The following is a 27,512-nucleotide window of genomic DNA, read 5'->3' on the forward strand; positions in this document are numbered from 1 at the left end:
ACCTGGACCATACCCCCACCAAAAAAAGCAAATAGACAAAAACCGTTATAAAGGACATTCTTGGGGAAAATTAGGGATATTTGAATATGAACTAGATATTTCATAAGTACTATTTGTATCATTTAAATTTCTCAAATATAACAATTATATTGTGACTACATGAGGAATGTCCTTTTTCTTAGAAGATACATACTCAAATACTTAACAGTGAAGTCTCAGAATGTCTAAAACTGACTTTTTTATATAATTTTTTTATTATGTTAGTCACCATACAGTACATCCCTGGTTTTTGATGTGATGTTTGATGATTCATTAGTTGCGTATAACACCCAGTGCACCATGTAATACGTGCCCTCCTTACTACCCATCACCAGCCTATCCCAGTTAAAAGCAGGGCTGGGGGAAGAAAATGAGTTCAATATGGAAAAATGTTGGTAACTGGTTAATCTAGGGGAATGGATGTAAGTGTTGCTTATATTATTCTTGTAACCTGTCTATAGATTTGAAACTGTTCAAAATAAAAAACTAGATAAGAAGAATCAGATGATTTTTTATTATAATAATATTTTTTATTATATTATGTTAGTCACCATACAGTACATCCCTGGTTTTTGATGTAAAGTTCCATGACTCATTAGTTGCGTATAACACCCACTGGGATGTTATACAGATGATTTTTTTTTAATTTAAATTCAAGTTAGTTAATATATAGTGTAGTATTGGTTTCAGGAGTAGAATTTAGTGATTCAGCACTTACATATAACACCCAGTGCTCATCACAGAAAGTGCCCTCCTTAATGTCCATCACCCATTTAGCCCATTCCCCACGTATGCCCCCTCCAGCAACCCTCAGTTGGTTCTCTAAAGTTGAGTCTCTTATGGTTTGCTTCCCTCTGTTTTTATCTTATTTTATTTTTCCTTCACTTCCCCTATGTTCATTTGTTTTGTTTCTTAAATCCTACATGACTGAAATCATATGGTATTTGTCTTTCTCTAACTGACTTACTTTGAATCAGATGATTTTTTAAACATTTATTTATTTGAGAAAGAGAAAGAGAGAGAGAAAGAGTGTGTGTGTGTGTGTGTGTGTGTGTGTGTGTGAGAGACAGAGACAGAGACAGAGAGCAGGGGGAGGGGCAGAGAGAGAGAGAGAGAGAGAGAATCTCAAGCAGACTGCCCACTAAGTGAGGAACCCAACGTGGAGCTCGCTCTCATGACCCTGAAATCATGAACTGAGCTGAAATCAAGAGTCAGACACTTAACCGACTGAGCCACCCAGGTGCCCTAGATGATTTTTTTTTTAAAGGACTACACAGAAAAATTATCCCCAAACCAAGAATGTTGCATCTGCCATTCAGTTACGGTGGAAGGGCCATAACTTGAGTCTTTACTGTTTCCTACTTACTCTTTTTTCATTCTTTCTCAAATCTCTTATCAGGCTTTCACTCTTACCACTCTACACTGTTCCTAACAAGATCTTCATTCTTACTCAATTTCAACACCAGACATATTTAATTAGTCTGTCCTCTAAATATTTTTTTTATTGGTCTCCAAGACCCTACTGTTTCATTACCTACCTACCTCCCTGGCTACAACTTTTCAGATTCTTTTCACTGATTCTCCTCTTCATCCTATCTTTAAACACTACAGTTTCCCAGCACTCTGTCTTTACCTCACTTCTTCTTCATCTATAATAATTCCTTTTCTGTTCGTATCCAGCCCTACAGCTTTAAATATCATTTGAATGCTGGTGACTTCCAAATCTATGTCTGAAGCTCCAAAATCTCCCCAGAACTCCACATTCATACAGTCAACTGCTTATCTGACATCTTTACCTGCGTATCTAAGAGTCATTTCAAATTTAACATATCCAAAATTGAATCCTTTGATTTCCTCTCCAAAACATATCCCTTCCCAAACTTCCACATTTCAGTGAATGGCAACCACATCCTCACAGTTATTGAGACAAAAAATCCTGGAGTCATCTTCAATTCCTCTTTGTCTCCTCTACATGCTCGGGAAATCCAGCTCTAACTTCAAAATATATACTGCACCTTACCTCTTCTTATCATTCCAGTGAATACATGAATCCAAGTTATCATTTTGTCTTCCATGGGCTCCTATAATATTCTACCAAGTCTCCTTGTTTCTGATCTTGCCCCACTATAGTTCTAGTCTCAACAAAGCAGCCTAGAATAACATTTTTAAAATTACACATGTCCCTTCTCCTTCTGAAAGTTTTTAGTGGCTCCCTGGCTCATTCAATAAAAGATAACACCCCTGACATGGCAAACAAGGCCTGACAATATTTATCCCCTTGCTGCCACTCTGGACTCCTCTCCTTTTACTGATCTCACCTCCACACACTGTAGTCAAAGCATCTGCCTTACTATACCTGAACAAGACAGGCACACTTTGCATGTAAAGGATTAGAGTAGAGACAAAGCTTATGAATTAATAGTATTTAAGGGCTTGGAATAGGAATAGGAGTCTGAAAAGTATAAAAAAGGTGGGCCCAAGAAGAAGAATGGAAACAAGAATCGTCACAGAAATTAAGGAGGAAAAAAGATACTAAAAAGAGATATATCATCAAGGTAGTATTTATAAGAGTGAGGGGAAAAGGATAAAAGAGAATTAACTTACAACAGGGAACAAAGTAAAAATACCATACGAAATGGGAAATACACTAACCCATTATAAGTTTCTATTTCTGGATGATAGTATTGAGTGTTTTCATTTGTTCTTCTAACATCCTTTGTGTTTTCAGAGGTTTACACTTTGTGAGGAGTGGACCATTTCACTTTTGCCCACATACCTTTGGTTTGTTCCTTTATCCAAGGGCATGGCCCTACATATAGGGTATGTTCCTTTAGGGATCTCAACAGAAGGCCCAAATATTTTACCAAGGCCCCTATAACTTGCCAGTCCCTGAACGCTAATATTTTTTCACCAATATTAAGTGGCTTGTAAAGTCTACTCAATTTGCAAGCTGTACTGTTCTACTAAGATTCCTGGAGCCTTACACAGCCCAAAAGAAGCTAGAACTCATTCAAGTACTTAGGGGGAATCTGTAAGCAGGTTAAGGTCCTAATTCTCTGAGGTTCTCTACTCCCTGGGTTTTAACCTCTTCTTTTTTTTTTTAATGATTTTTTATTATATTATGTTAGTCACCATACAGTACTTCTTATCAGTCTCCCTGAGAGCTCCAAACTCCAACATCTGTTTCCTCATCCCTGAAAGACTACCACTTTCTGTTTGGTATCTGCTTGCTGCACCACATCACAGCAAACTGAAGAATTTTCTGTGGGGAAAGAAAAGTCAAAGTAAACATGAACTCTTCCCATATGCATCCCCCCTTCCTTCAAGAATCAAAGTTCCTCAAGATCCTCCCTACATTTGAAGAAAAGAGAGAGAAGCAAACCAAGAGACAGACTCTTAACTATAGAGAAAAAACTGGTTGCAGAGGGTGAGGGGTGGGGAAATGGGTGAAATAGATGATGGGGATTAATGAGGGCACTTGTGATGAGCACTGGGTGTTGTATGGAAGTGTTGAATCACTCAATTCTGCACCTGAAATTAATATTACACTGTATGTTAACTGGAATTTAAATAAAAACTTGGGGAAAGAAGATCCTCCTACATTGACTGCTCCTCAACACCTGAAGACAATTTTTTAAATGCTTTCTTCAGATTTTAGAAATATAATTCTGGACCATCAAACTGCAAGAGGTTTGTAAACTGAATTGATTCTATGTAGCTTTCTAAGATGTATATCAAAAAGACTGTTTCTCTGCTCCCTTGGAGAAAGAGTGCTTCCTACAAATATGGCTGCTCTATATAATTCTTTAAGCTGTATCTCCTTTGCCTTCCTGAAACAAACTGAATCTAGGTATGGATTTTCTGCTAGCAAAGTGGTCCCCAATTTCCTTTACAACTATTATAAATAGGAACATTGCTCCTCGATTTAAGATAAGTCCCTTATTATCAGGAAATATAAGATTTTGCTGGCATCTTCTGAGGCACTGTATTTCTCGATCCCAAACATTCTACCTCCTTTTCTCATCTCGCTTCCATGTAGTTTCTGTCACATTTCAGTTCTCATCAGTCCCATTATTAAACTAAGTGTTATAAATTAGGGGTATTATTTTTGTGTTTCGAGGTGAGACATTCACATTCAGAAAATGTATTTTATTAGTACTTTCAGAAATATATGCCTTCCTAGACACTCCCTTTTCCTTTTTCCATACAACTTCTATCCAATCTTGATGCTTTTGGCAGTTCTTACCTATAAATTTGAAGTAGTAGATTATATGTTGCAAAGGTTCACTGAAAGGATTTTCGAGTTTCCTGTCTCTATATCCTTCTGTCTGATATTTTATAAAAGAAGAAGGGGAACAATAAAGAGTATGCTGGTCATGCATTCATATCAAAATCTTCTTAGTTATTTGTCTTACTATGCCTCAATAACAAATTATATCTTAGAAGACATACCAGTCACTTACTAATACTTCTCATCTCTAAATCCACCCTTCTAAGCACTGATTCTGAGGCTGGAATTTGCCAACTTTGCCTCACAAACTCCTTTGTCTGGTGGGGGGGCACTAGAAAGATACTGGGGAAAAGGAAATAAGAAGTGTTTTCTGCTATTCTTGTAAACTGTTCCACCAGAGAAAACTGGTTCCAGCCTCCAGCTGCTTTTGACATTCCCAGAAACGGCCTCACTGCTCTTCTACATACATTCCAGCAGCAGCCATGTGATGTCCTCTCCTCAGAATTTGAGCTCCAGTGTCTCAAGATCCATCTTCCAAGTTCCTGAGTTCTGGTATCACCAACCCATTATCTTTTGTTTCCAGCCATTAGAGTAGTTATTATTTCTGCAGTTATTATTTTGGGTTATATCGATATTTCCTCTTTTTTCTTTCATTTTTCAAACAGGTGTGTAAACAATTCCCTACATTAAATTCTAGCTTAAAAAGTGACTCATAAGTTTCTCTTTTCCTGACTCAACCCTAACTAAACTCTGATGCTTCCTCAACCTCTGTTCAAAAATATTATTTCTAGTACCAAAAGCTATCATATAGTATCTTAAATTTTATATTTTAAAATGATAAATTTTGAAAAATAAAATCACAATTTTATAGTAATACATACTTATTACTTTTAAAATTAGGGCATGACAGTAAAGAATTTCTAAAAATCACTCATAATCTGAATGTGCAAAAATAACAAATGTTAACATTTTGATATTTTACATCTTGTCTCTCTTCTATCAGAGATTGTGCTTGTTATCCTATCAGAAACTATTCTCAAAATGTAAATTACTGTAAAAAATATGCTGCATGCATAATTGTTTTTATAAAATTCACAACACCCCAAGTTACCTTTCCAGTATACAAGAAAACAGATTAAAATTGTCGGTATTTTAAGAAGTGGTTATGTCCTCAGAATTATATATATGATAAAGCAATAAAGCAAATTTATTTTTTGGCAGGAAAACATGTTAATAGCATATTTTATACTACAAACCAAAAACAAAAAACCTTCCTCTGCAACCTATAAAAATTATAAATAAATATAGTAAGGTCAACTACTCACCCCCTATTACTGACAATTGCCTTTTTCAAGTGAATGTAATTTGCAGGAAAGATCCCCTGTAAAAGAGAAAAGATTCTCATTAGAAAAGGAAATTTGTGATTAACATCTCATATATACTAAAATAGCAGCCAGATTTCAGCATGGAAATACTCTATCAACAATACAGCAGATGGGCGCTTGCGTGGTTCAGTCAGTTAAGCATCTGCTTTAGGCTCAGGTCCTGGGATGGAGACCTGCATTGGGCTCCCTGTTCAGCGGGGAGCCTGCCGTCCCTCACCCTCTGCCTGCCCCCACCCTGCTTGTGTTTGTGCTCTTTCTCTCTCAAATAAATAAATAAAATCTTTTTAAAAAACAATACAGTAGATATCTTAATGTAGCAACCACTTTGCATATTAAGAATGCAAAGTTGCACAAACTATATACACTAGATAGGAATTTCATTGTCATTCACACTCAGAGTCTATCCTCAGGAGAAAACTGTGATCTTAAGTGACTACCAAAAAGATTTTTTAAGTTACAGACTGGAAATATTCCATCTAATCACTCTCAGGATATAGACTTATAGAGCTTGGCATGTATCTATAAAACCAACAATATCACCTAACCAGCTATTATCACCAATGCTATCCACCTCTAAGCTGGAGAAAGAATTCTCAGACTCTGGCTCACATTTATATTCACAAAAATGAATCAATTTGGAAGTTTCTATGAACATTTCTTCTTTCACTCTTTCATTAGAGTTTCCATTTTGATATTTGCCATAATTTGATTTCAATTCCTAAGGGATAAAAAAATGAATTGTTTTAAAAAACAATTAAGTTTTCCAATCAGTTCTTCATTCCTTTTCCTGATGTATGAAACTCCCTTCAAATAAAACGTAAATGGCCTAAATTTTTTTTTATACTTTCTGGTCTATACCACTGCCAGTAACAAATCTATATCAGACAAGGCCATCAGCAGCTGGACTACAGTAATGCATATTATAGTTTTCAATGTACAGATCTTTTCACCTCCTTGGTTAAGTTTATTCCTAAGTTTCTACTTGCTTTCAGTGCTATTTTGAATAAGACTGTTGCCTTTCTTTTTTCAGATATTTCACTGTTAGTGAACAGAAACACAACTAAATTGTGTTAATTTTGTATCCTGCAACTTTACTAAATTTTTCATTAGTTTTAACAGTTTTTTTGGTGGAGTCCATAGGATTTTCTACATATATCATATCATCTGCAAGTACTTACAATTCTACTTCTTCCTTTCTTATTTGGATACCTTTTGTTTCTTTTTCTTACCTGCCCGTTCTGGCTAGGACTTCCAGTACTCTAACAGGAGTGGTGACAGTGAGCCGCCTTGTCCTGTTGCTCACCTTAGAGAAAAAGCTTTTAATGTTTTACCACTGAGTATGATGTTATCTGTGGACGTGTCATATCATGGCCTTTATTATGTTGAGGTACGTTACTTCTAAACCCAATTTGCTAAGTTTTATTCGTGAAAGGATGTTGCATTTTGTCAAATTCTTTTTCTGCATCTACTGAAACGATTACATGATTTTTATCTTTCATTCTATCAATGAAGTGTATCACATTTATTAGTTTGATAATGTTGAACCATCCTCTTGTCCCTTGGATTAACCCCACTTGATCATGGCATATGATCCTTTAAAAATGCTGTTAAATTCGGGTTGCTGATATTTGGTTGAGAATTTTTGCATCTGTATTCACCAGGGATAGTGCCTTTGGTTTTCTTTTCCTTTAGTGTCCTTATCTGGCTTGGATATCAGGGTATTACTGGCCTCATGAAATGAGTCTAGAAGTATTCCCTCCTCTCCAATTTTCTGGAAGAGTTTGAGAAGAACTGGTATTGACTTTTTAAAGTTTGGTAGAATTCACCAGTAAAGTCATCAGGTCCTGGACTTTTCTTTGTTAGAAGATTTTGGTTGCCTGAGAACTTCAGAGGGGAGGGGGGTGGGGGAATGGGATAGGTTGGTGATGGGTATTAAGGAGGGCACGTATTGCATGGTGCACTGGGTGTTATACACAAGTAATGAATCATGGAATTTTACATTGAAAACTAGAGATGTAATGTATGGTGACTAACATAATATAATAAAAATATATTATTAAAAAAAAGAAGATTTTGGTTGCTCATGCAATTTCCTTACTCATTATTTGGATGATTAACAGGTTTTTTTTCATTTCTTCCTGATTTATCTTTGGTAGGTTATATGTTTCTAGGAATTCATCCATTTCCTCCAGGTTATCCAGTTTGTTGGCATTAACTGTTCATAGCATTCTCTCATAATCCTTTCTATTTCTGTGGTGTAGTTTTTATTGTTTCCTATTTCATGTCTCATTTTACTTGAGTCTTTCCTCTTTTTCCCTTAGTATATCTAAGGGTTTGGCAATCTTAAGGGAAAAAAAAAAAACAGTTCTCAGTTTGGTTAATCTTTTCTGGTCTTTATTTCACTTTTTCCACTCTGATCTTTGTTATTTCATTCCTTCTGCTAAATTTGAGCATAGTCTGTTCTTTTTCTAGATCCTTGAGATGTAAAGTTAGGTTGTTCATTTGACATCTTTCTTTTTTCATATTGTAGGCATGTATTACTATAAAATTCCCTCTTAAAACTGCTTTTGCAGCATCCCATAGTATGCTGTTTACATTTTAATTTGTGTCAAGGTATTTTTTAATTTCCTTTGTGATTTTTTTTGACCCACTGGTTGTTCAGACCTGTATTGTTTAATTTGCACATATTTGTGAATTTTCCAGTTTTTGTCCCATTGTTGATTTCTACTTTCATATACTGTAGTCTGAAAAGATACATGGTATAATTTCAATCTTCTTAAATTTGCTAAGCCTTGCTATGTGACCTGTCATAGGCTCTACTCTGGAGAATGTTCCATCTTCAGTTGAGAAGAATGTATATCCTGCTCCNNNGAATGAAATGTTCTATGTCTGTGAGGTTCATTTGGTCTAAAGTACAGTTCAAGTACAGTACAGTTTGTTGATTTTCTGCTCAGATAATCTATCTACTAAAGTCTCCCACTGCTATTGTATTATCTACTTCTCCCTTTAAATCTGTATTTGTTTCATATATTTATTATATATTAATATATTAGTTTCTGATGCAACTTTATGAATGATCGTTATATCTTCTTGATGAGTTGATCCCTTTATCATTATATAATGACCTTCTGGGTCTCTAATTATAGTTCTTGTCTTAGAGTCTATTTTATCCAGTGTAAGTATAGGTACCTGTGCTCTCTTTTGGTTTCCACTTGAAGAAATATCTTTTTCTATCCCTTTATTTTCAACCTACATGTATCCTTAAAGATGGAGTAAGTCTCTTATAGGCGGCATGCAATTAGTTGGGCCTTGTTTTTTAATCAATCCAGCCACATTAGGCCTGTTGATTACATAATTCAATCCATTTACATTTTTTATAATACTTTTTTGGTTAGTCACCATACAGTATATCCTTAGTTTTTGATGTAATGTTCCATGATTCATTTACATTTAAAGTAATTATTGATAGGTAAAGACTTATTAATGCTATCTTATTGTTTCCAGTTCTTTTATAATTGCCTTGCTCCTTTCATCTCTTGCTGCCTTCCTTTGTGAACTGATGATTTTCCACAGTGGTATGCTTTGATTCCCATATCTTTTATCTTCCATGATTCTGCTGTAGATTTTTGCTTTGTGGTTACCATGGTTTTATGTAACACATCTTATAACAGTCTATTTTATACCGATAACAACTTAACTTTGATCATATACAAAAACTCTACCCTTTTACTCTCCCCTGCTTTTATTGTTTTTGAGTCACAATTTACCTGTATTTATATTGTATATTTTATAATTGTTGTAGCTATGTTTTTAATACTATCATCTTTTAATACTAGAGTTAATATACTATCAGAGTATTAGAGTATTCTAAATCTGACCATGTAATTACCTTTACCAGTGTGTTTTATATTTTCATGTTTTCATGTTCCTAATTAGTGTCCTTTCATTTCAGCTTGAAGAACTCCTTTTACATTTTGTAAGGCAGGTCTAGTGGTAAATTCCCTCAGCTTTTGTTTAGCTGGGAAAGTTTATATCTCTCCTTCACTTCTGAAGGACAGCTCTGCTAGGTAAAGTATTCTTGGTTGGTGTTTCTTTTTTCTTTCACTACTTGGAATATATTATCCTACTCTTTTATGGCCTGTAATATTTTTGCTGAGAAATTCACTGATAGTCTAATGGGGGGGGGTTACCTTATAAGTTACAAACTTTGTTTCTCTTGCTGCTTTTAAAATCTTTCCTTGTGACTTTGACAATTTTATTATCATGTGTCTTGGAGGGGATTTCTTCATGTTCAGTTTGTCTGGTGACCTATGAACACTACAAACCTGGATGTCCAAATTTCTCCCTAGATTTGGAAAGTTCTTAGCCATTATTTCTTTAAATAGGCTTCCTGCCCCTTTCCCCCCATCTTCTCCTTTTAGAACTCCAGTGATTCACAAATTGGTCCCATTGATATGTACCACCTTTCATGAAAGCTCTCTTCACTCTTTCTCATTTTTTTTCTTTTTTCAGGTTTCCTCTGACTGTATAATTTCAAAGTTCCTCTTTAATTTCACTGATTCTTTCTTCTGCTTAATCAAGCCTACTGTGCTATACTGCATTTTTTTTTTCCATTTCATTCATTGAGTTCTTCAACTCCAGAATTTCTGTTTGGTTCTTTTTCATTATTTCAATCTCTATGACAAATTTTTTATATTGTTAATGTACTGTTTTCCTAATTTCATTGAATTGTCTTTCAGTGTTTTCTTTAGCTCATTAAATTTCCTTAAAACAGCTTTTTTGAATTCTTTTCAAATAAATTGTAGATCTCCATGCCTTTGTTTTTTTTTTTTTACTTTTTTTTTTTATTATGTTATGTTAATCACCATACAGTACATCCCAGGTTTCTGATGTAAAGTTCGATGATTCATTAGTTGCGTATAACACCCAGAGCACCATGCAATACATGCCCTCACTACCCATCACCACTCTATCCCATTCCCCCACCCCCTTCGCTCTGAAGCCCTCAGTTTCTTTCTCATAGTCCACAGTCTCTCATGCTTCATTCCCCCTTCTGACTACCCCCCCTTTCTTTATCCCTCTCTTCCCCTACCGATCTTCCTAGTTCTTATGTTCCATAGATGAGAGAAATCATATGATAATTGTCTTTCTCTGCTTGACTTATTTCACTTAGCATTATCTCCTCCAGTGCCGTCCATGTTGCAGCAAGAAATAACAATTGCTGAAGAGGATGTGGAGAAAGGGGATCCCTCCTACATTGTTGGTGGGAATGCAAGTTGGTACAGCCGCTCTGGAAAACAGTGTGGAGGTCCCTTAAAAAGTTAAAAATTGAGCTATCCTATGACCCAGCCATTGCACTACTGGGTATTTACCTCAAAGATACAGACGTAGCGAAGAGAAGGGCCATATGCACCCCAATGTTCATAGCAGCATTGTCCACAATAACTAAATTGTGGAAGGAACCAAGATGCCCTTCAACAGATGACTGGATTAAGAAGATGTGGTCCATATATACAATGGAATATTACTCAGCTATCAGAAAGAACGAGTTCTCAACATTTGGATGAAAGACCTCAATGTAAGACAGGAATCCTTCCAAATCATAAAGGAGAACATAGGCAGCAACCTCTACGACATCAGCCACAGCAACCTTTTTCATGACACATCTCCAAAGGCAAGAGAAACAAAAGAAAAAATGAACTTGTCGGACTTCATCAAGATAAAAAGCTTCTGCACAGCCAAGGAAACAGTCAAAAAAACTAAGGGGCAGCCCACGGAATGGGAGAAGATAGTTGCAAATGATGCTACAGATAAAAGACTGGTATCCAAGATCTACAAAGAACTTCTCAAACTCAATACACGAGAAACAAATAAACAAATCATAAATGGGCAGAAGATATGAACAGACACTTTTCCAATGAAGACATACAAATAGCTAACAGACACATGAAAAAATGTTCAAAATCATTAGCCATCAGGGAAATTCAAATCAAAACCGTACTTCACTAGTTTTTAATGTAGTGTTCCATGATTCATTGTTTGAGTACAACTCCATGTCTTTAGATTCAGTTACTGGAAGATTACTGTGGTCCTTTGCTGGCATATGTTTCCTTTGTTTTTCCTTTCTTTTTTTTTTTTTTTTAATTTAAATTCAATTAGCTTCCTTGGTTTTTCATGTTTCTTGGAGTTCTGTGTTATGGTCTTCACATGCGAAGTAACAGTCACCTCCTCCAGTCTTTACTAATTACCATCAGGGTAGAAATACCTTCCATCATTCCTCTTAGATATTCTGTAAATTTCTCAAAGATTCCATGAACATGATCCATGTTTCTTGCTCACTTCTGTGGCAGAATTCTTCAGCATGATTGCCTTTTATTGATTCGACAATGCACCAGGCTGAGTGCTGACAGCCTCTCTTGTGTCTTCCCAAAGGTGGCACTATAATTCAGGTTTGTGGTCTCTGCACTGCAGTTTCTGCCTGCTTTCCATGTGTATTCATGAACAGTCTTCTAAAGCTTGCTCTTGCCACCACCTTAAAGAGCATGCACGTTGAGCCAGCTGCAGCATGGGGGTGGGGGTAGTGTGAGGCACACAAAGCATTGGGGATGCTCATGGGCCAGTGGGGAAATCCATGGGTGGGGCTTTCCCAGCAGTTAATGGGTGGGCTTCTTGATAGAGTCTGCTGTACAGTAGGTTCTGTGTCTCTTTAATGCCACCCAAAAAAACCTATGTGCCACTTTCCCAAACTCTTTCTACCTCTCAGTCATGGAACTCCCAATTTAGTACTCTGGAGAGGGAAAGACAGAAATGAGCCTCTCTGGCAGCATCTGGACTTAAAATAGAATAAAACACAACTGCATGCAACCAAAACTAAATGATGACAACCCATTATCTATAAAGTTAGAATAGTAAAAAGTTAAAAAGGCATAGGATTAGTGTATGCTTCCAGGAAGATGGATGAGACATACTTTTTACTATTCCTCCTGCTAAGTAAAATGAAAAACTGTGGACATATATGTAATACATGTAATACAACCATATATGTAACATATACATAAATATATATATTTCACATATATATAACATACAAATATATAACATCATATATAAAGGATGGATATATATCATATATTAAAAACCTCTAGAAATAAATATATTTTTTAAAAAATAGGAAGATTCTGAAAGAGAGAGAGAAAAAGGCAGACCAACTAGGGACCTTGAGATGCAAGAAAGAACACAGTGGTAAATTCCTTAGATTTTCTTTTACCTTATACATCTGCTATTTGAAGCTGAAAAGGCTAGAAACCAAGAAACACCAACAGGCACAGACAAAAAAGACTGTTCTCTCTAGCTTAAGAACCAGGAGTCAGCCTGTCAATAAAGAAAACATCTCAGTAATAACCACTATATTGCTTCCAAACATCACCAAAAAAGAAAGAAAGGGGAAAAAAAAACTATGGTCCAGCTCTCACCCACACAAGCAAGGTTAACTGGACAGACTGGACTTTCACCATAATTGGACTATAATTAACATATTCAAACCTTGCACTGGTATAGTGGCTGAAAAGGCCAAGTTGGGAGTCAAGACTCTCTACCCAAGTGGGCAATAACTACCACCGAGTGGCAGTGGAGACTACCTGAACTTCTACCCCTAAACAGCATTAATGAGGCTCCTCCATCACTTTCCTGTGGTGTCCGAAGAGGCCTAAGAGAGAGTGGGGGCTTTCACCATTGCTCAGCAATGACAAGGACACCACCCTCCTCCTGGTCGTATCAGAGGCCACATGGGGAACAGCAGAAGGCTTTACAATGCTTTCCAGACAGTGAATAATCAGTGGAAGACTATTAGGAAGCTAGAATTCCCACATCTATTCAACAGTAACAAAGAGTCTGCACACTTCAGTGTCAACAGAGGCTGAGTGGGAACATGGACCTCAACCCCCACATGGCAGTAATGAGGCAAATCCTGTCCTTCCCCTACAGCAGCACTGTCACAAAAGCCAGATAAAGCAAAAGGTTTAAATAAAATCAGTATCTTGTAACATAATACCTAAAGGTCCAGGTCTTATCATACCAAGAACCATGAAGATCCTAAATTGAATGGAAAAAAAAATACATGCCAACACCAAGAAAACAAAGATATTAGAATTATCTGACAAATATTTTAAAGGAGCCATCACAAAAATGATTCAGGTAAGCAATTACAAATATGCATGAAACATGAAAAAAAAGAGAATCTCAGCAAAGAAACAAAATGTCTCAACAAAGAAACAGAAGATGCTGGATGGGCTCAACAGTAGAATGGAGGGGAGAGAGGAAAGAAGCAGTGAGTCATAAATCAGAAAAATTTTAAATGATACAAAACTGACTGTGATATTGTGATATAATAATATATATTTCTTCATCCCCAATCCCTGACACAAGAACTTCTAAAACTCTTGGAATTTCTGGATAAGAATAGGAGAAGCATCAACTTTGTTATTCATGAAAAGCCATTTTCAGCTGTACCTGGGGTTTATGCTAATGAAGTGACCCTTGGTGGGCCCCAGATAGCTTCAGAATGGGAGATGTCAGGGGAATCATGTGATTAGAAGGTTGGAACTTTCAGCTCCACTCTCCAACCCCAGGGAGGGGAGAAGGGCTGGAGAATGAGCTAATCACCAAAGGCCAATGATTTAATAAATCATGCCTTCATAATGTAACTCCCATAAAAACAAATAATGGGGTTTGGACAGCTTCCAGGATAATGAACACACAAAGTTGCTGTGAGGTTGAAATGCCAAAAAGGGGCATAGAAACTCCATTTCCCAGTCCACATACCTTGCCGTAAGCATCTTTTCTATTTTGCTGTTCCTAAGTTGGATCCTTTATGATAAACTGGTAATAGTAATTAAGTTGTTTTCCTGAGTTCTGTGAGCTGTTCTAGCAAATTATCAAACATGAGAAGGGGACATGTGGAATTTAAGAAACAAAACAGATGAACAGGGAAAGGAAAAAAAAGAGGGAAGCAAACCATAAGAGACTAGTCTGCTTGAGATTCTCTCTCTCTCCCTCTGCCCCTCCCCTCTGAGTCCACACTTTCTCTCAAATAAATAAATCTTTAAAAACTTATTATAAATATAACATAGGCAAATAAGAAGTAAAAGCATGAAAAAACATATTATGCAAAAATTAATGAAAAGAAAGCAAGAGTTAATATTACATAAAGTAGACTCCAGTACAAAGAAAATTACCAGATACAAAAAGGGACATTATATAATGATACAAAGTCAACCACCAAGAAAACATAGCAATCATAAATGCATATGCACAAAACAACAGAAAATGTTGGAGCAAAACTCATGGAAATAAAAATAGACAAAAATAGATAAATTCACAATTTTAGTTAGAGACTTACAGAACAACTAAACAGAAAAAGAGCAATGTTGAAGAACTCAACAACACCATCGACCAACAGGATCTAGTGGCATTCACAGAACACTCCACTCAACAAAAGCAGATACACATTCTTTTCAAGTGCCCACAGGACATATACCAAGATAAATCATATCCTGGGCAAAAACACAAATGTCAACAAATTTAAAACAATCAAAATCATAAACAGAATATTTTCTTAACCACAATGAAATCGAACTGGAAATCAATCACACGAAAATAACAGAAAAAAAATCTGCAAATGCTTGGATACAAAACAACATATTACTAAATAATCCATGCATCAAAGAGGACTTCTCAGAGTAAATTAAAAAATTACACTGGGGGCGTCTGGGTGGCACAGCGGTTAAGCATCTGCCTTCGGCTCAGGGCGTGATCCCGGCGTTATGGGATCGAGCCCCACATCAGGCTCCTCCGCTATGAGCCTGCTTTTTCCTCTCCCACTCCCCCTGCCTGTGTTCCTTCTCTCGCTGGCTATCTCTGTCAAATAAATAAATAAAATCTTTAAAAAAAAAATAAAAAATAAAAAATAAATAAAAAATTACACTGAACTAAATTAAAATGACAATACAATATATCAAAATTTGGAGGCACAGGTAACGAAATGCTGAAAGGGAAATTACTGCCATTAAATGCATATATTATTTTTGTTATTTCAAGTTTTTATTTAAATACTAGTTAACATATAGTGTAATATTTGTTTCAGGAGAAGAATTTAGTGATTCCTCACTTACATAAAACACCCAATGCTCATCACAAGTGCCCTCCTTAATACCCTCAACCCTCAGTTTGTTCCCTATACTTACAAGTCGTTTATGGTTTGCCTCCCTCTCTCTTTTTTTCCTTTCCTCTATGTTCATCTGTTTTGTTTCTTAAATTCTACATGAGTCAGAATGGCTAAAATTAACAACACAGGAAACAACAGATGTTGGCAGGATATGGAGAAAGGGGAATCCTCTTACACTGTTGTTGGGAATGCAACCTGGTGCAGCCACTCTGAAAAATAGTATGGAGCTTCCTCAAAAAGTTAAAAATAGAACTACCCTATGACCCAGTATTTGCACTAACTAGGTAATTACCCAAAGGATACAAAAATGCTGATTCAAAAGGATACATGCACCCTAATGTTTATGCAGCATTATCAACAATAGCCAAATCAGGGAAAGAGCCCAAATGCTCATCAAATAGGAATAGATAAAGAAGATATGGGGGCACCTGGGTATCTCAGTTGGTTAAACTTAAGCATCCAACTCTTGGTTTTGGCTCAGGTCATAATCTCAGGGTGGTGAGATCAAGCCTTGCGTTGGGCTCCATACTCAGTATGGAGTCTGCTTGTCCCTCCCTCCCCTCTGTCCTTTCCCCTCCCCCAACTCACATGCATACACACACACTCTCTAATAAAATCTTCAAAAAAAAAAAAAAGATGTGGTATATGTATACATATATAATGGCATATTACTCAGCCATCAAAAAGAATGAAATCTTGCCATTTGCAAAAACATGGATGGAGCTAGAGTATATTATGTGAAGTGAAATAAGCCAGTCAGAGAAAGGCAGATGCATATGTTATTAAAAGGGAAAATTGCATGGGCCACCTGGCTCAGTCAGTAGAGCATGCGACTCTTGATCTTAGGGTTGTGAGTTCAAGCCCCATGATGGGCATGGAGCCTACTTAAGAAAATTAATAAATAATTTTAGAATTTTTAAAAATAAAATAATATAAAAAGGAAAATTGCAAATCAATAATCTAAGCTCTCTCTTCAAGAAATTAGAATAGAAGAGCAAACTAAAACCAAAGCAAGCAAAAAGAACAAAAAGAGTAGAAATCAACAAAATTTAAAACAGAAAAAAAATAAGAGAAAATATAAAGCTGGACTTTGGAAAGATCAACAGAACTGACTAGGGGCACCTGGGTGGCTCAGTCAGTAAGCGTCTGCCTTCAGCTCAGGTCATGAACCCAGGGCCGTGGGATCGAGCCCAAGTCAGGCTCCCTGCTCAGCGGGGAGTCTGCTTCTCGCTCTCCCTCTGCCACTCCCCCTGCTTGTGTTCTCTCTGTCAAACAAATAAATAAAATCTTTTTTAAAAAATAGAACTAATTTCTACCAAGACTAACAAAGGAGAAAACAGATAAGACACAAGTTATCAATATCAGGAATGAAACGGGATATTACACATTCATTAAAAGGATATTAAAGGAATATTTCAAAAACTCTACACAAATAAATAGATGACATACATGAAATGGACCAATTCCTTTTAAAATACAAACTATCATAACTCAACCAATACAAAATGTATACACTTGATTCCTGAACAATACAGGGTTAGGGGCACCAATCCCCCACACAGTCAAAAACCCATGTACAACTTCTGAATTCTCAAAAACTTACCTACTAATAGCCTACTGTTGACCAGAAACCTTACTGATAACATAAACAGTCAACACATATATTGAATATTATATGTATTATATAGTCTATTCTTACAATAAAGTAAGCTAGAGAAAAAATATTTTAAAAATCATAAGAGAAAACAAATTTACAGTACTGTATTGTATGTATCACAAATCTGCACAGAAGTGGACCCACACAGTTCAAACCCATCATCTGAATAGCTTGAATAGCCCTATGACCATTAAGAAAATTGAATTCATATTTTAAAACTCCTAAGAAAAAAAAATCTTCAGACCCAGATGTCTTCACTGCTTCATTCTACCAAATGACTGAAGAATGAACACCACTACTACACAATCACTACCATAATATAAGAGGGAAAAAAATTTCTCAATTCATTTTATGAAACCAGTATTACTCTGATACCAAAATCAAAGATAGTATAAAAAAAACTATAGACCAATATCCCTCATGAATACAGATGTAAAAATCCTTAACAAAATGTTATCAAGTAGAATTCAGCAATATATAAGAAGTCTTATGCACCATGAGGTTTATTTTAGGGATGCAAGACATTTTCAAATTCAAAAATCAATCTATGTCACATAATAAAAAATAATTACTAAAAAAAATCAATCAATGTAATCTACCATATTAAATCTAATGAAGAAAAATCACACATTGTATTAATGCATATGACAAACTTCAATACCAATTCATGACTAAAATAAGACTCTCAGGGAAAAAAGCAACAAAATCACAGAGGAGTAACATAAGCAAAAACCAGGGGTGTACTATATTGTGACTAACATAATAAAAAAATATATTATAAATTTAAAAAACCATAAGCAAAATGGAAGAGTAGGAGTTTTGTACCATTTTCCCCACCAAAGAAAATTTATTTTTAACAATCAACCAGACAAGAATGACCTTGTGGAAGTTCAGGAGTCCAGTGGAAAAGTTCCAACACAATGTTGGAAGAAAAAAAAAAATCTGAGACTGGATGCACTGAAGAGGGTAAGAAGAACAACTTCACATTACCTGCATTATCTCTTCCACAAGGCAGCCTAGCTCAGTGCCAAGAGACACCTTCTTGACCTGTGATTTCTCCAATGGCAGAAAGTAAGAACATCTGAGTGAGCACCTGGCTTTCCCCAGTTTTGCGGGTTGCTGAAGAGGCCCACTTCTTTCTCACCCCATCCAGAATACTGAAGTGTACTACACAACCGGAGGGTAAGGAGGGGATAGAAGGAGAGCAGCCAGGACTCTCAAAAGACATCAAAGGATCCTACTAATTACTTTACAGACTCCATCAGGAAGCCTGTCCATGAGCCAATGGGGACACCTCATCTGCAAATCTTCCCAACTGGCCCACAGTCACCCCCAACACACTGCACACTTTCCCTAGCTACTCCCCAACTCCATAGCCAGCTCCTTGTGCAACAAATATAACCCTTTGCAGATGGTTACTGAACACATGCAGAAACACACCTTACTCTGTGGGACTGGGAGAAAGCACAGAAACTTGAGCAGTCAGCACTGCCTTAGGTAAAGCAAATAAGTGACTATTATTAGCAACTGGACTGATTTTGTGGGATTGAGAGAAAACATACAATCTTAAGAGTTTCACCCCAAAAAGGAATAAAAAGTGTGAAGCAGGTGCATTCAAAGGAAAATTCTCAGAATATCCAACAAGTCTAAGTTATTCCTCTACCAAAGACAGTAAGTAAAAATGGAGGACGCGATTGCTTCTTCAAATGCAAAAAAGCAATGCAAGATATCAAGAACATGAAAAATAAAGGAACTGTGATACCACCAAAGGAATACAATTTTTTCTAGTAACCACGCCCAAGAAAAAAACAGATCTGTGATTTGCCCAATAAATAATTGAAAGTAGTTGTTTTTTAAAAGTTCAAGAAGTTATAAGAAAACACAGAAAGACCATTAAACAAAATCATGAAAACAATACACAAATAAAACCAGAAGTTTAATAGATACATAGAAATCATAAAAAGAAAACAGAAGTTCTGGAGCTGAAGATTACAATGAATTAAATGAGAAATGTAAAATAGAGTACCAAAAGCAGACTTGATCAGCAGAAGAAAGAATCAGTGAGATTAAAGACAGGAACTCTGAAATTATCCAGCCAGAAGAGAACTAAGTAAAAAGAATGAAAAAGAGTAAAGAAAGTCTATGTGAATTATGGGACACCATCAAGGAAAACAAGCTATGCATTACTGCAGTTCCAGAAGGAGGAAGGAGGAAATAAAGGGACAAAAATCTGATTTAAAGAAATAATGGCTGAGAAGTTCCCAAATCTGGGAAGAGATTTGAATATCGAAGTTCATGAAGCTAGGTCCCCAAAAACATTCAACCGATAAAGATCAATTCAAAGACACATTATAATAAAACTGACTAAAAAACCAAGACAGAGAATTTCAAAAGCAACAAGAGAAAAAAAGTTTGTAACTTACAAGGTAACCCCCATAAGGCTATCAGCAGAATTCAGCAGAAACCTTGCAGGCCAGGAGAGAGTGGGATGATACATTCAAAGTACTGAAAGAAAAAAATTGCCAACTAAGAATACTTCACCCGGCAAAGACCTCCTTCAAAAATAAAGAGATAAAGAGTTTCCAAGACAAGCAAAAGCTGAGAGAGTTCATCACAACTAAACTAAATGCTGAAAGAAGTTCTTCATGCTAAAATGAAAGGACAAAAATTAGTAACATAAAAAACATATAATAAAATATAAAACACACTGGTAAAGGTAAGTTTATACTTAAATTCTGACTTCTCTAATACTATAATAAGGCAGCATATTAATCAATAAACTCTAGTAAAGAGTGAAGAACAAAAGTATTAAAAATAACTACAGCTACAGAAATTTCTTAAAGAATATACAATATAAGAAGATGTAAACTGCAACATCAAAAGTATAAAATGTGGGTAGGAGTAAAAGGGTATAATTTTTATGTGTGATTGCAGTCCAAATATTGGAAGATCGGTAGGGGAAGAAAGGGATAAAGAAAGGGGGGTAATCAGAAGGGGGAATGAAGCATGAGAGACTATGGACTCTGAGAAACAAACTGAGGGCTTCAGAGGGTAGGGGGGTGGGGGAATGGGATAGGCTGGTGATGGGTACTAAGGAGGGAACGTATAGCATGGTGCACTGGGTGTTATACGCAACTAATGAATCATAGAACTTTACATCAAAAACCAGGGATGTACTGTATGGTGACTAACATAATATAATTAAAAAAAATTAAAAAAATATTATCAGCATAAAGCAGACTGTTAAAAGGTGTTTTATGTAAGCCTCATAGCAACCACAAAGAAAAACTTACAACAGATATTCAAAAGGTAGAGAGAAGGAAATCAAATCATACCATTCTGAAAAATCATTAATTCACAAATGAACACAAGAGAAAAAGGGAAAGACAAAGGAACTAAATAAAAAAGAGCCAGAAAACAATTAACAAGATAATATTAGTAAGTCCTCACCTACTAATAATGAAATGTAAGTAGGTTAAATTCTCCAGCCATAAGGCATATAGCTGCTGAATGAACTAAAAAATATAACCCAACTGCATGCTGTCTACAAGAAACTCACTTCACCTTTAAGGATAAACTTGGCCTCTACTCCCCGCAAATGTAAAGCGAAAGAGAGCAGAGTCAGCTTTACTTATATCAGACAAATGAGATTTCAAGTCACAAACAACAGTCAAAGAAGGTGATTATATAATGACAAAGGGGTTAATTCATCATGAGGCTAAAACAATTGCAAATATATACACACAAAAAAACCCCAGAACATCTAAATATATTAAACAAATAATAACAGATCTGAAGGGAGAAATAGACAATACCAAAAAAAGTAAAGCATTTCAATACTCCCTTTCAACAATGGATAGATCCAGAAAATTAATAAGAAATTATTTGGCTTAGATTAGACTTTAGACCAAATGGAGCTGACAGACATACAGAGAATATTCTATCCGAAAACCACACAATACACATTCTTTTCAAACACACACAGATTATTTTCAGGGTACATAAAATGTTAGGCCACAAAACAAGTCTTAAACTCAAGAAGACTGAAATCATACCAATTATCTTTTCTAACCACAATGATATGAAGCTAGAAATCAATAACAGGAAGAAAGGTATAAAAATCACAAATATGTGGAAATTAAACAACACATTTCTTAACAAACAATTGGCCAAAGCAGAGATCAAAAGAGAAGTTAAAAAAAAAACTCAAAACAAATGAAAATGGAAATACAACATACCAAAACTTATAGGATGCAGGAAAAAACAGCTCTAAGATGGAAGTTTATGGTGATAAATGCCTATAATAAGAAAAAAAACACAAAAGAACAACCTAACTTTATACCTGAAGGAACTATAAAAATAATGAAGCCCAAAATTAGCAGAACGAAGGATATATAAAGATTAGAGAGATAAATGAAATAGACACTAGAAAACAATAGAAAAGAGCAATGAAATTACGACCATGCTATCTAAAAAGTAAACCAAATTGAAAAAACTTTAGCCAGACTAATAAAGAAAATAAGAGAAAGAATCAAATAAAATTAAAATGAAAGAGGAGGCACTACAACTGATATCATAAAAATACAAAGGATCATAAGAGATTACTATGAAGAATCATATACCAACAGATTGGTTAACCTAACAAAACTGAAAAGATTCCTAGAAACATACACCTGACAAGACAGAATCATAAGTAGAAATCACTGACATACCACCTTACGCCAGTTAGAATGGCAAAAACTAACAAGACAAGAAACAACAATTGCTGGAGAGGATGTGGAGAAAGGGGATCCCTCCTACATTGTTGGTGGGATTGCAAGTTGGTACAGCCTCTCTGGAAAACAGTGTGGAGGTCCCTTAAAAAGTTAAAAATTGAGCTATCCTATGACCCAGCCATTGCACTACTGGGTATTTACCTCAAAGATACAGACGTAGTGAAGAGAAGGGCCATATGCACCCCAATGTTCATAGCAGCATTGTCCACAGTAGCTAAATCGTGGAAGGAGCCGAGATGCCCTTCAACAGATGACTGGATTAAGAAGATGTGGTCCATATATACAATGGAATATTACTCAGCTATCAGAAAGAACGATTTCTCAACATTTGCTGCAATACGGACAGGACTGGAGGAGATAATGCTAAGTGAAATAAGTCAAGCAGAGAAAGACAACTATCATATGATATCTCTCATCTTTGGAACATAAGAACTAGGAAGATTGGTAGGGGAAGAAAGGGATAAAGAAAGGGGGGTAATCAGAAGGGGGAATGAAGCATGAGAGACTATGGACTCTGAGAAATAAACTGAGGGCTTTAGAGGGTAGGGGGTGGGGGAATGGGATGGACTGGTGATGGGTAGTGAGGAGGGCACGTGTTGCATGGTGCACTGGGTGTTATACACAACTGATGAAGCATCGAGCTTTACATCGGAAACCAGGGATGTACTGTATGGTGACTAACATAATATAATAAAAAAATTTTTAAAAAAAAGAATGCAAAGAACCTAGATCTCTCATACACCACAGGTGGAAATGTAAAATGGCACCACCTGTCTAGGAAACAGTTTGGCAGTTTTTTAAAAAACTAAATCTGCAACTACCATATAAGTCAACAAGCGTGTGCCTGGGCACTCACCCCCAAAGAAATATAAACTTTTGTTCACAAAACTATAAAAACCTATACATATGTTTTAACAACTCTCTTTTAATAGTAAAAAAAAAAAAAACTGGAAACAACTCTGATAACCTTCAAAATGTGAATGATTAAACAAATGGTGGTACATCCATACCATGAAATAGAACTCAAAAATAAAGGAATGAACTATTAATACATGCAAAAACATGGGCAAATCTCTACAAAGTTATGCTGAGTGAAAACCTCCAATTCCAAAATGCTGCATACTGTATGGTACCACCTACATCCATTTTTTTTAATGTTATGTTAGTCACCATACAGTATATCATTAGTTTTTTATATAGTATTCCATGATTCATTGTTTGCATATAACCCAGTGCTCATTACAACACATGCCCTCCTTAATACCCATCACCTGGCTAACCCATTCCCCCATCCCCTCCCCTCTGAATCCCTCAGATTGTTTCCCAGAGTCCATAGTCTCTAATGGTTCGTCTTCCCCTCTGATGTCCACCCCTTCAGTTTTCCCTTCCTTCTCCTAATGTCCTCCATGCTATTCCTTATGTTCTACATGAGTGAAACCATATGATAATTGTCTTTCTCTGCTTGACTTTTTTCACTTAACATAATCCCCTCCAGTTCCACCCATGTTGATGCAAATGGTGGGTATTCATTCTTTTGGATGGTTAAGTAATACTCCATTGTATATATAAACCACATCTTCTTTATCCATTCGTCTGTTGAAAGGCACCTCGGAAAAAGACAGTCTCTTCAATAAATGGTACTGGGAAAATTGGACAGCTATATACAGAAGAATTAAACTCCACCATTCTCTTACACTGTACACAAAGATAAACTCTAAATGGATGAAAGACCTCAATGTGAGACAGAAATCTACCTACATACATTTTTAAATGACAAAATTATAAAAAACAGAGAACAGATTACTGGTTACCAGAGATTATGAGGCAGTAGAGGTGGAGGGATGTGGGTATGGCTATAAAAGGCAACATGAGAGATCCTTGTGCTGACAGAAATGTTCTGCCCCTTGATTATATTAATGTCACTATTCTGGTTTTGATACTGTATTACAGTTTTATAAGATGTTATCAATGGAGGACTTGGGTATCTATTCATTATAACTGCATATAACTCCTTAATGATCTCAAAAATATAAAGTATAACAAAGAAAACCAGGATCTGTCATCTGTCAAAAACAACTAAAAAAAAGCAACAAATATGTGAAGCAACTGTTTCCAGACACTAGACAACTAGCAGCACAGGAATGTGTGATCACTAGGAGAATGGAAACAAATGAAGGGAGTCATACAATTCTCCAACACTTTTTGTCTAGAGGTCTTTATAGATCAGAAAGGGACAGCACAGAACAAAGCACTGTCAAACATTAGTAAAAGAAGAGTGGGAGGGCTGGATTTTGTGCAACAGAACAGAAGGGAATCATGATGACCAAGAATTAAAGGATTCCTCATAGAGATTTCCTTGAGTCTTTGCCCGAATACTAAGCTGTAATTGTACATAGTAAGACTCTAAACGGCGAGGGAAAGAGCAACTAATGGGCAGCTATAACTTAAACAATTCCTGGAGCAAATATAAGATTCATTCACATTCAAGTTCTAATCCAGCAGAGTGGAAAGAACTCAGTGATCACATGGGTCTTTCAATAAAGACTCAGTAAGACTGCATGTTAAGGGTAAGATCAAAGAATCCTAGAGTAAAGGTTACTCTAGACATACTCTAACAAACCTTAATGATCGAGCTGAATTACAAGTAAATTAATTGCCTGCAAAAATGAATTAAACGTTTCAGGGCACCTGGATGGCTCAGTCGGTAGAGAATGCAATTCCTGATCTCAGGGTTACAAGTTTGAGCCCCACGTTGGGCGCAGGGTCTACTTTAAAAAAAGAAAAAGCTATCTTTAAAGGAAGATGACAAAATTCAGATCAAAAAAATCGACAGCTGAAAGCCTTTCCCTTAAGATCAGGAACACGACAAGGATGCCCACTCTCGCCATTATTATTCCACATAGTACTAGAGGTCCTTGCAACAGCAATCAGACAACAAAAAGGAATAAAAGGTATTCAAATTGGCAAAGAAGAAGTCAAATTGTCTCTCTTTGCAGATGACATGATACTCTATATGGAAAACCCAAAAGACTCCACCCCCAAACTACTAGAACTTATAGAGCAATTCAGTAATGTGGCAGGATACAAAATCAATGCTCAGAAATCAGTTGCATCTGTATACATGAACAATGAGACTGAAGAAAGGGGAATTAGGGAATCCATTCCATTTACAATAGCACCAAAAATCATATGATATTTCGCAATTAACATAACCAGAGAGGTAAAGGATCTATATTCTAGAAACTACACATCACTGTTGAAAGACATTAAGAAGACACAAAAAGATGGAAAAACATTCCATGCTCATGAATCGGAAGAATAAACATAGTTAAAATGTCTATGCTACCCAGAGCAATCTACACTTTCAACGCCATCCCAATCAAAATACCAAGGACATTTTTCAAAGAGCTGGAACAAATGACCCTTAAATTTGTGTGGAACCAGAAAAGGCCCTGAATTGCCAAGGAAATGTTGAAAAGGAAAAACAAAGCTGGGGGCATCACGTTGCCAGATTTTAAGCTATACTACAAAGCTGTGATCACAAATATAGCATGGTACTAGCACAAAAACAGACACATAGACCAATGGAACAGAACAGAGGCTCCAGAAATGGACCCTCAGCTTTATGGTCAACTAATCTTTGACAAAGCAGGAAAAAAAACATCCAGTGGAAAAAGGACAGTCTCTTCAATAAATGGTGCTGGGAAAATTGGACAGCTACATGCAAAAGAATGAAACTTGACCACTCTCTCACACCATACACAAAAGATAAACTCCAAATGGATGAAAGACTTCGATGTGAGACAGGAATCCATCAAAATCATAGAGAAGAACACAGGCTGTAACCTTTTTGACCTCATCTCCAGCAACTTCTTTCATGACACATCTCCAAAGGCAAGAGGAACAAAAGAAAAAATAAACTTGTGGGACTTCATCAAGATAAAAAGTTTCTGCACAGCCAAGGAAACAGTCATTGAAACAAAGAGGCAACCTACAGAATGGGAGAAGATATTTGCAAATGACACTACAGATAAAAGGCTGGTATCCAAGATCTATAAAGAACTTCTCAAACTCAATATATGAGAAACAAATAATCAAATCAAAAAATGGGCAGAAGTTATGAACACTTTTCCAATGAAGACATACAAATGGCTAACAGACACATGAAAAAACGTTCAACATCATTAGCCAATAGGGCGATTCAAATCAAAACCACACTGAGATACCACCTTACGCCAGTTAAAATGGCAAAAATTGACAAGGCAAGAAACAAATAATGTTGGAGAGGATGTGGAGAAAGGGGAACCCTCTTACACTGTTGGTGGGAATGCAAGTTGGTATAGCCACTTTGGAAAACATTGTGGAGGTCCCTCAAAAAGTTAAAAATTGAGCTACCCTATGATCCAGCAATCGCACTACTGGGTATTTACCCCAAAATTAAAGATGTAGTGAAGAGAAGGGCCATATGCACCCCAATGTTCATAGCAGCATTGTCCACAATAGCTAAATTGTGGAAGGAGCCGAGATGTCCTTCAATAGACAAATGGATAAAGAAGATGTGGTCCATATATACAATGGAATATTACTCAGACATCAGAAGAACGATTCCCCAACATCTGCAGCAACATGGATGGGACTGGAGGAGATTGTGTCAAGTGAAATAAGTCAAGCAGAGAAAGACAATTATCATATGGTTTCACTCATTTATGGAACATAAGAAATAGCAGGGAGATCGGTAGGAGAAGGAAGGGAAGAATGAAGGGAGGGTAAATAGAAGGGGAATGAACTACGAGAGACTATGGACTCTGGGAAACAAACTGAGGGCTTCAGAGGGGAGGGGGTGGGGGATTGGGATAGGCCAGTGATGGGTACTAAGGAGGGCATGTATTGCATGGAGCATTGGGTGTTACACGCAAACAATAAATCATGGAACACTATATCAAAAACTAAGGATGTACTGTATGGTGACAAACATAATAAAAAATTTAAAAAAAAAGAAATTCAGCAACAACATAACTTCAAAATTCTAGAAAACAAAAGAAAACTACTAGGTATGAGAAAATACAAGCCAAAATCAGGAGAAAAAGCTGTCAAGAAAAACAGACCAAAAATGACACACAATGGGTACCAGCAGAAAAGTTTAAAACAGCTATTAGAATTTGCTCAAAAACTTAAAAGAAAACATGAACATAGTGAAAATGCA

At 36.2% G+C, this 27,512-nt stretch overlaps 1 protein-coding gene across 1 annotated transcript in view; it reads right to left on the reverse strand.

Annotated features, from left to right (window-relative positions):
• The window catches only part of DOCK3 (dedicator of cytokinesis 3), a gene marked incomplete at its 5' end in the record, with an annotated part of 534,371 nt that overhangs the window by 429,038 nt on the left and 77,821 nt on the right, over nucleotides 1–27,512 (reverse strand). The window contains one exon of the mRNA XM_040628234.1: nucleotides 5,596–5,651. Coding sequence (XP_040484168.1) covers nucleotides 5,596–5,651 — 56 coding nt within the window. The remainder of the gene's footprint in view (nucleotides 1–5,595; nucleotides 5,652–27,512) is intronic.

This window comes from Ursus maritimus, unplaced genomic scaffold (genome assembly GCF_017311325.1).
Source record: "Ursus maritimus isolate PB19 unplaced genomic scaffold, ASM1731132v1 scaffold_14, whole genome shotgun sequence".
NCBI classification, from domain to species: Eukaryota; Metazoa; Chordata; class Mammalia; order Carnivora; family Ursidae; genus Ursus; species Ursus maritimus.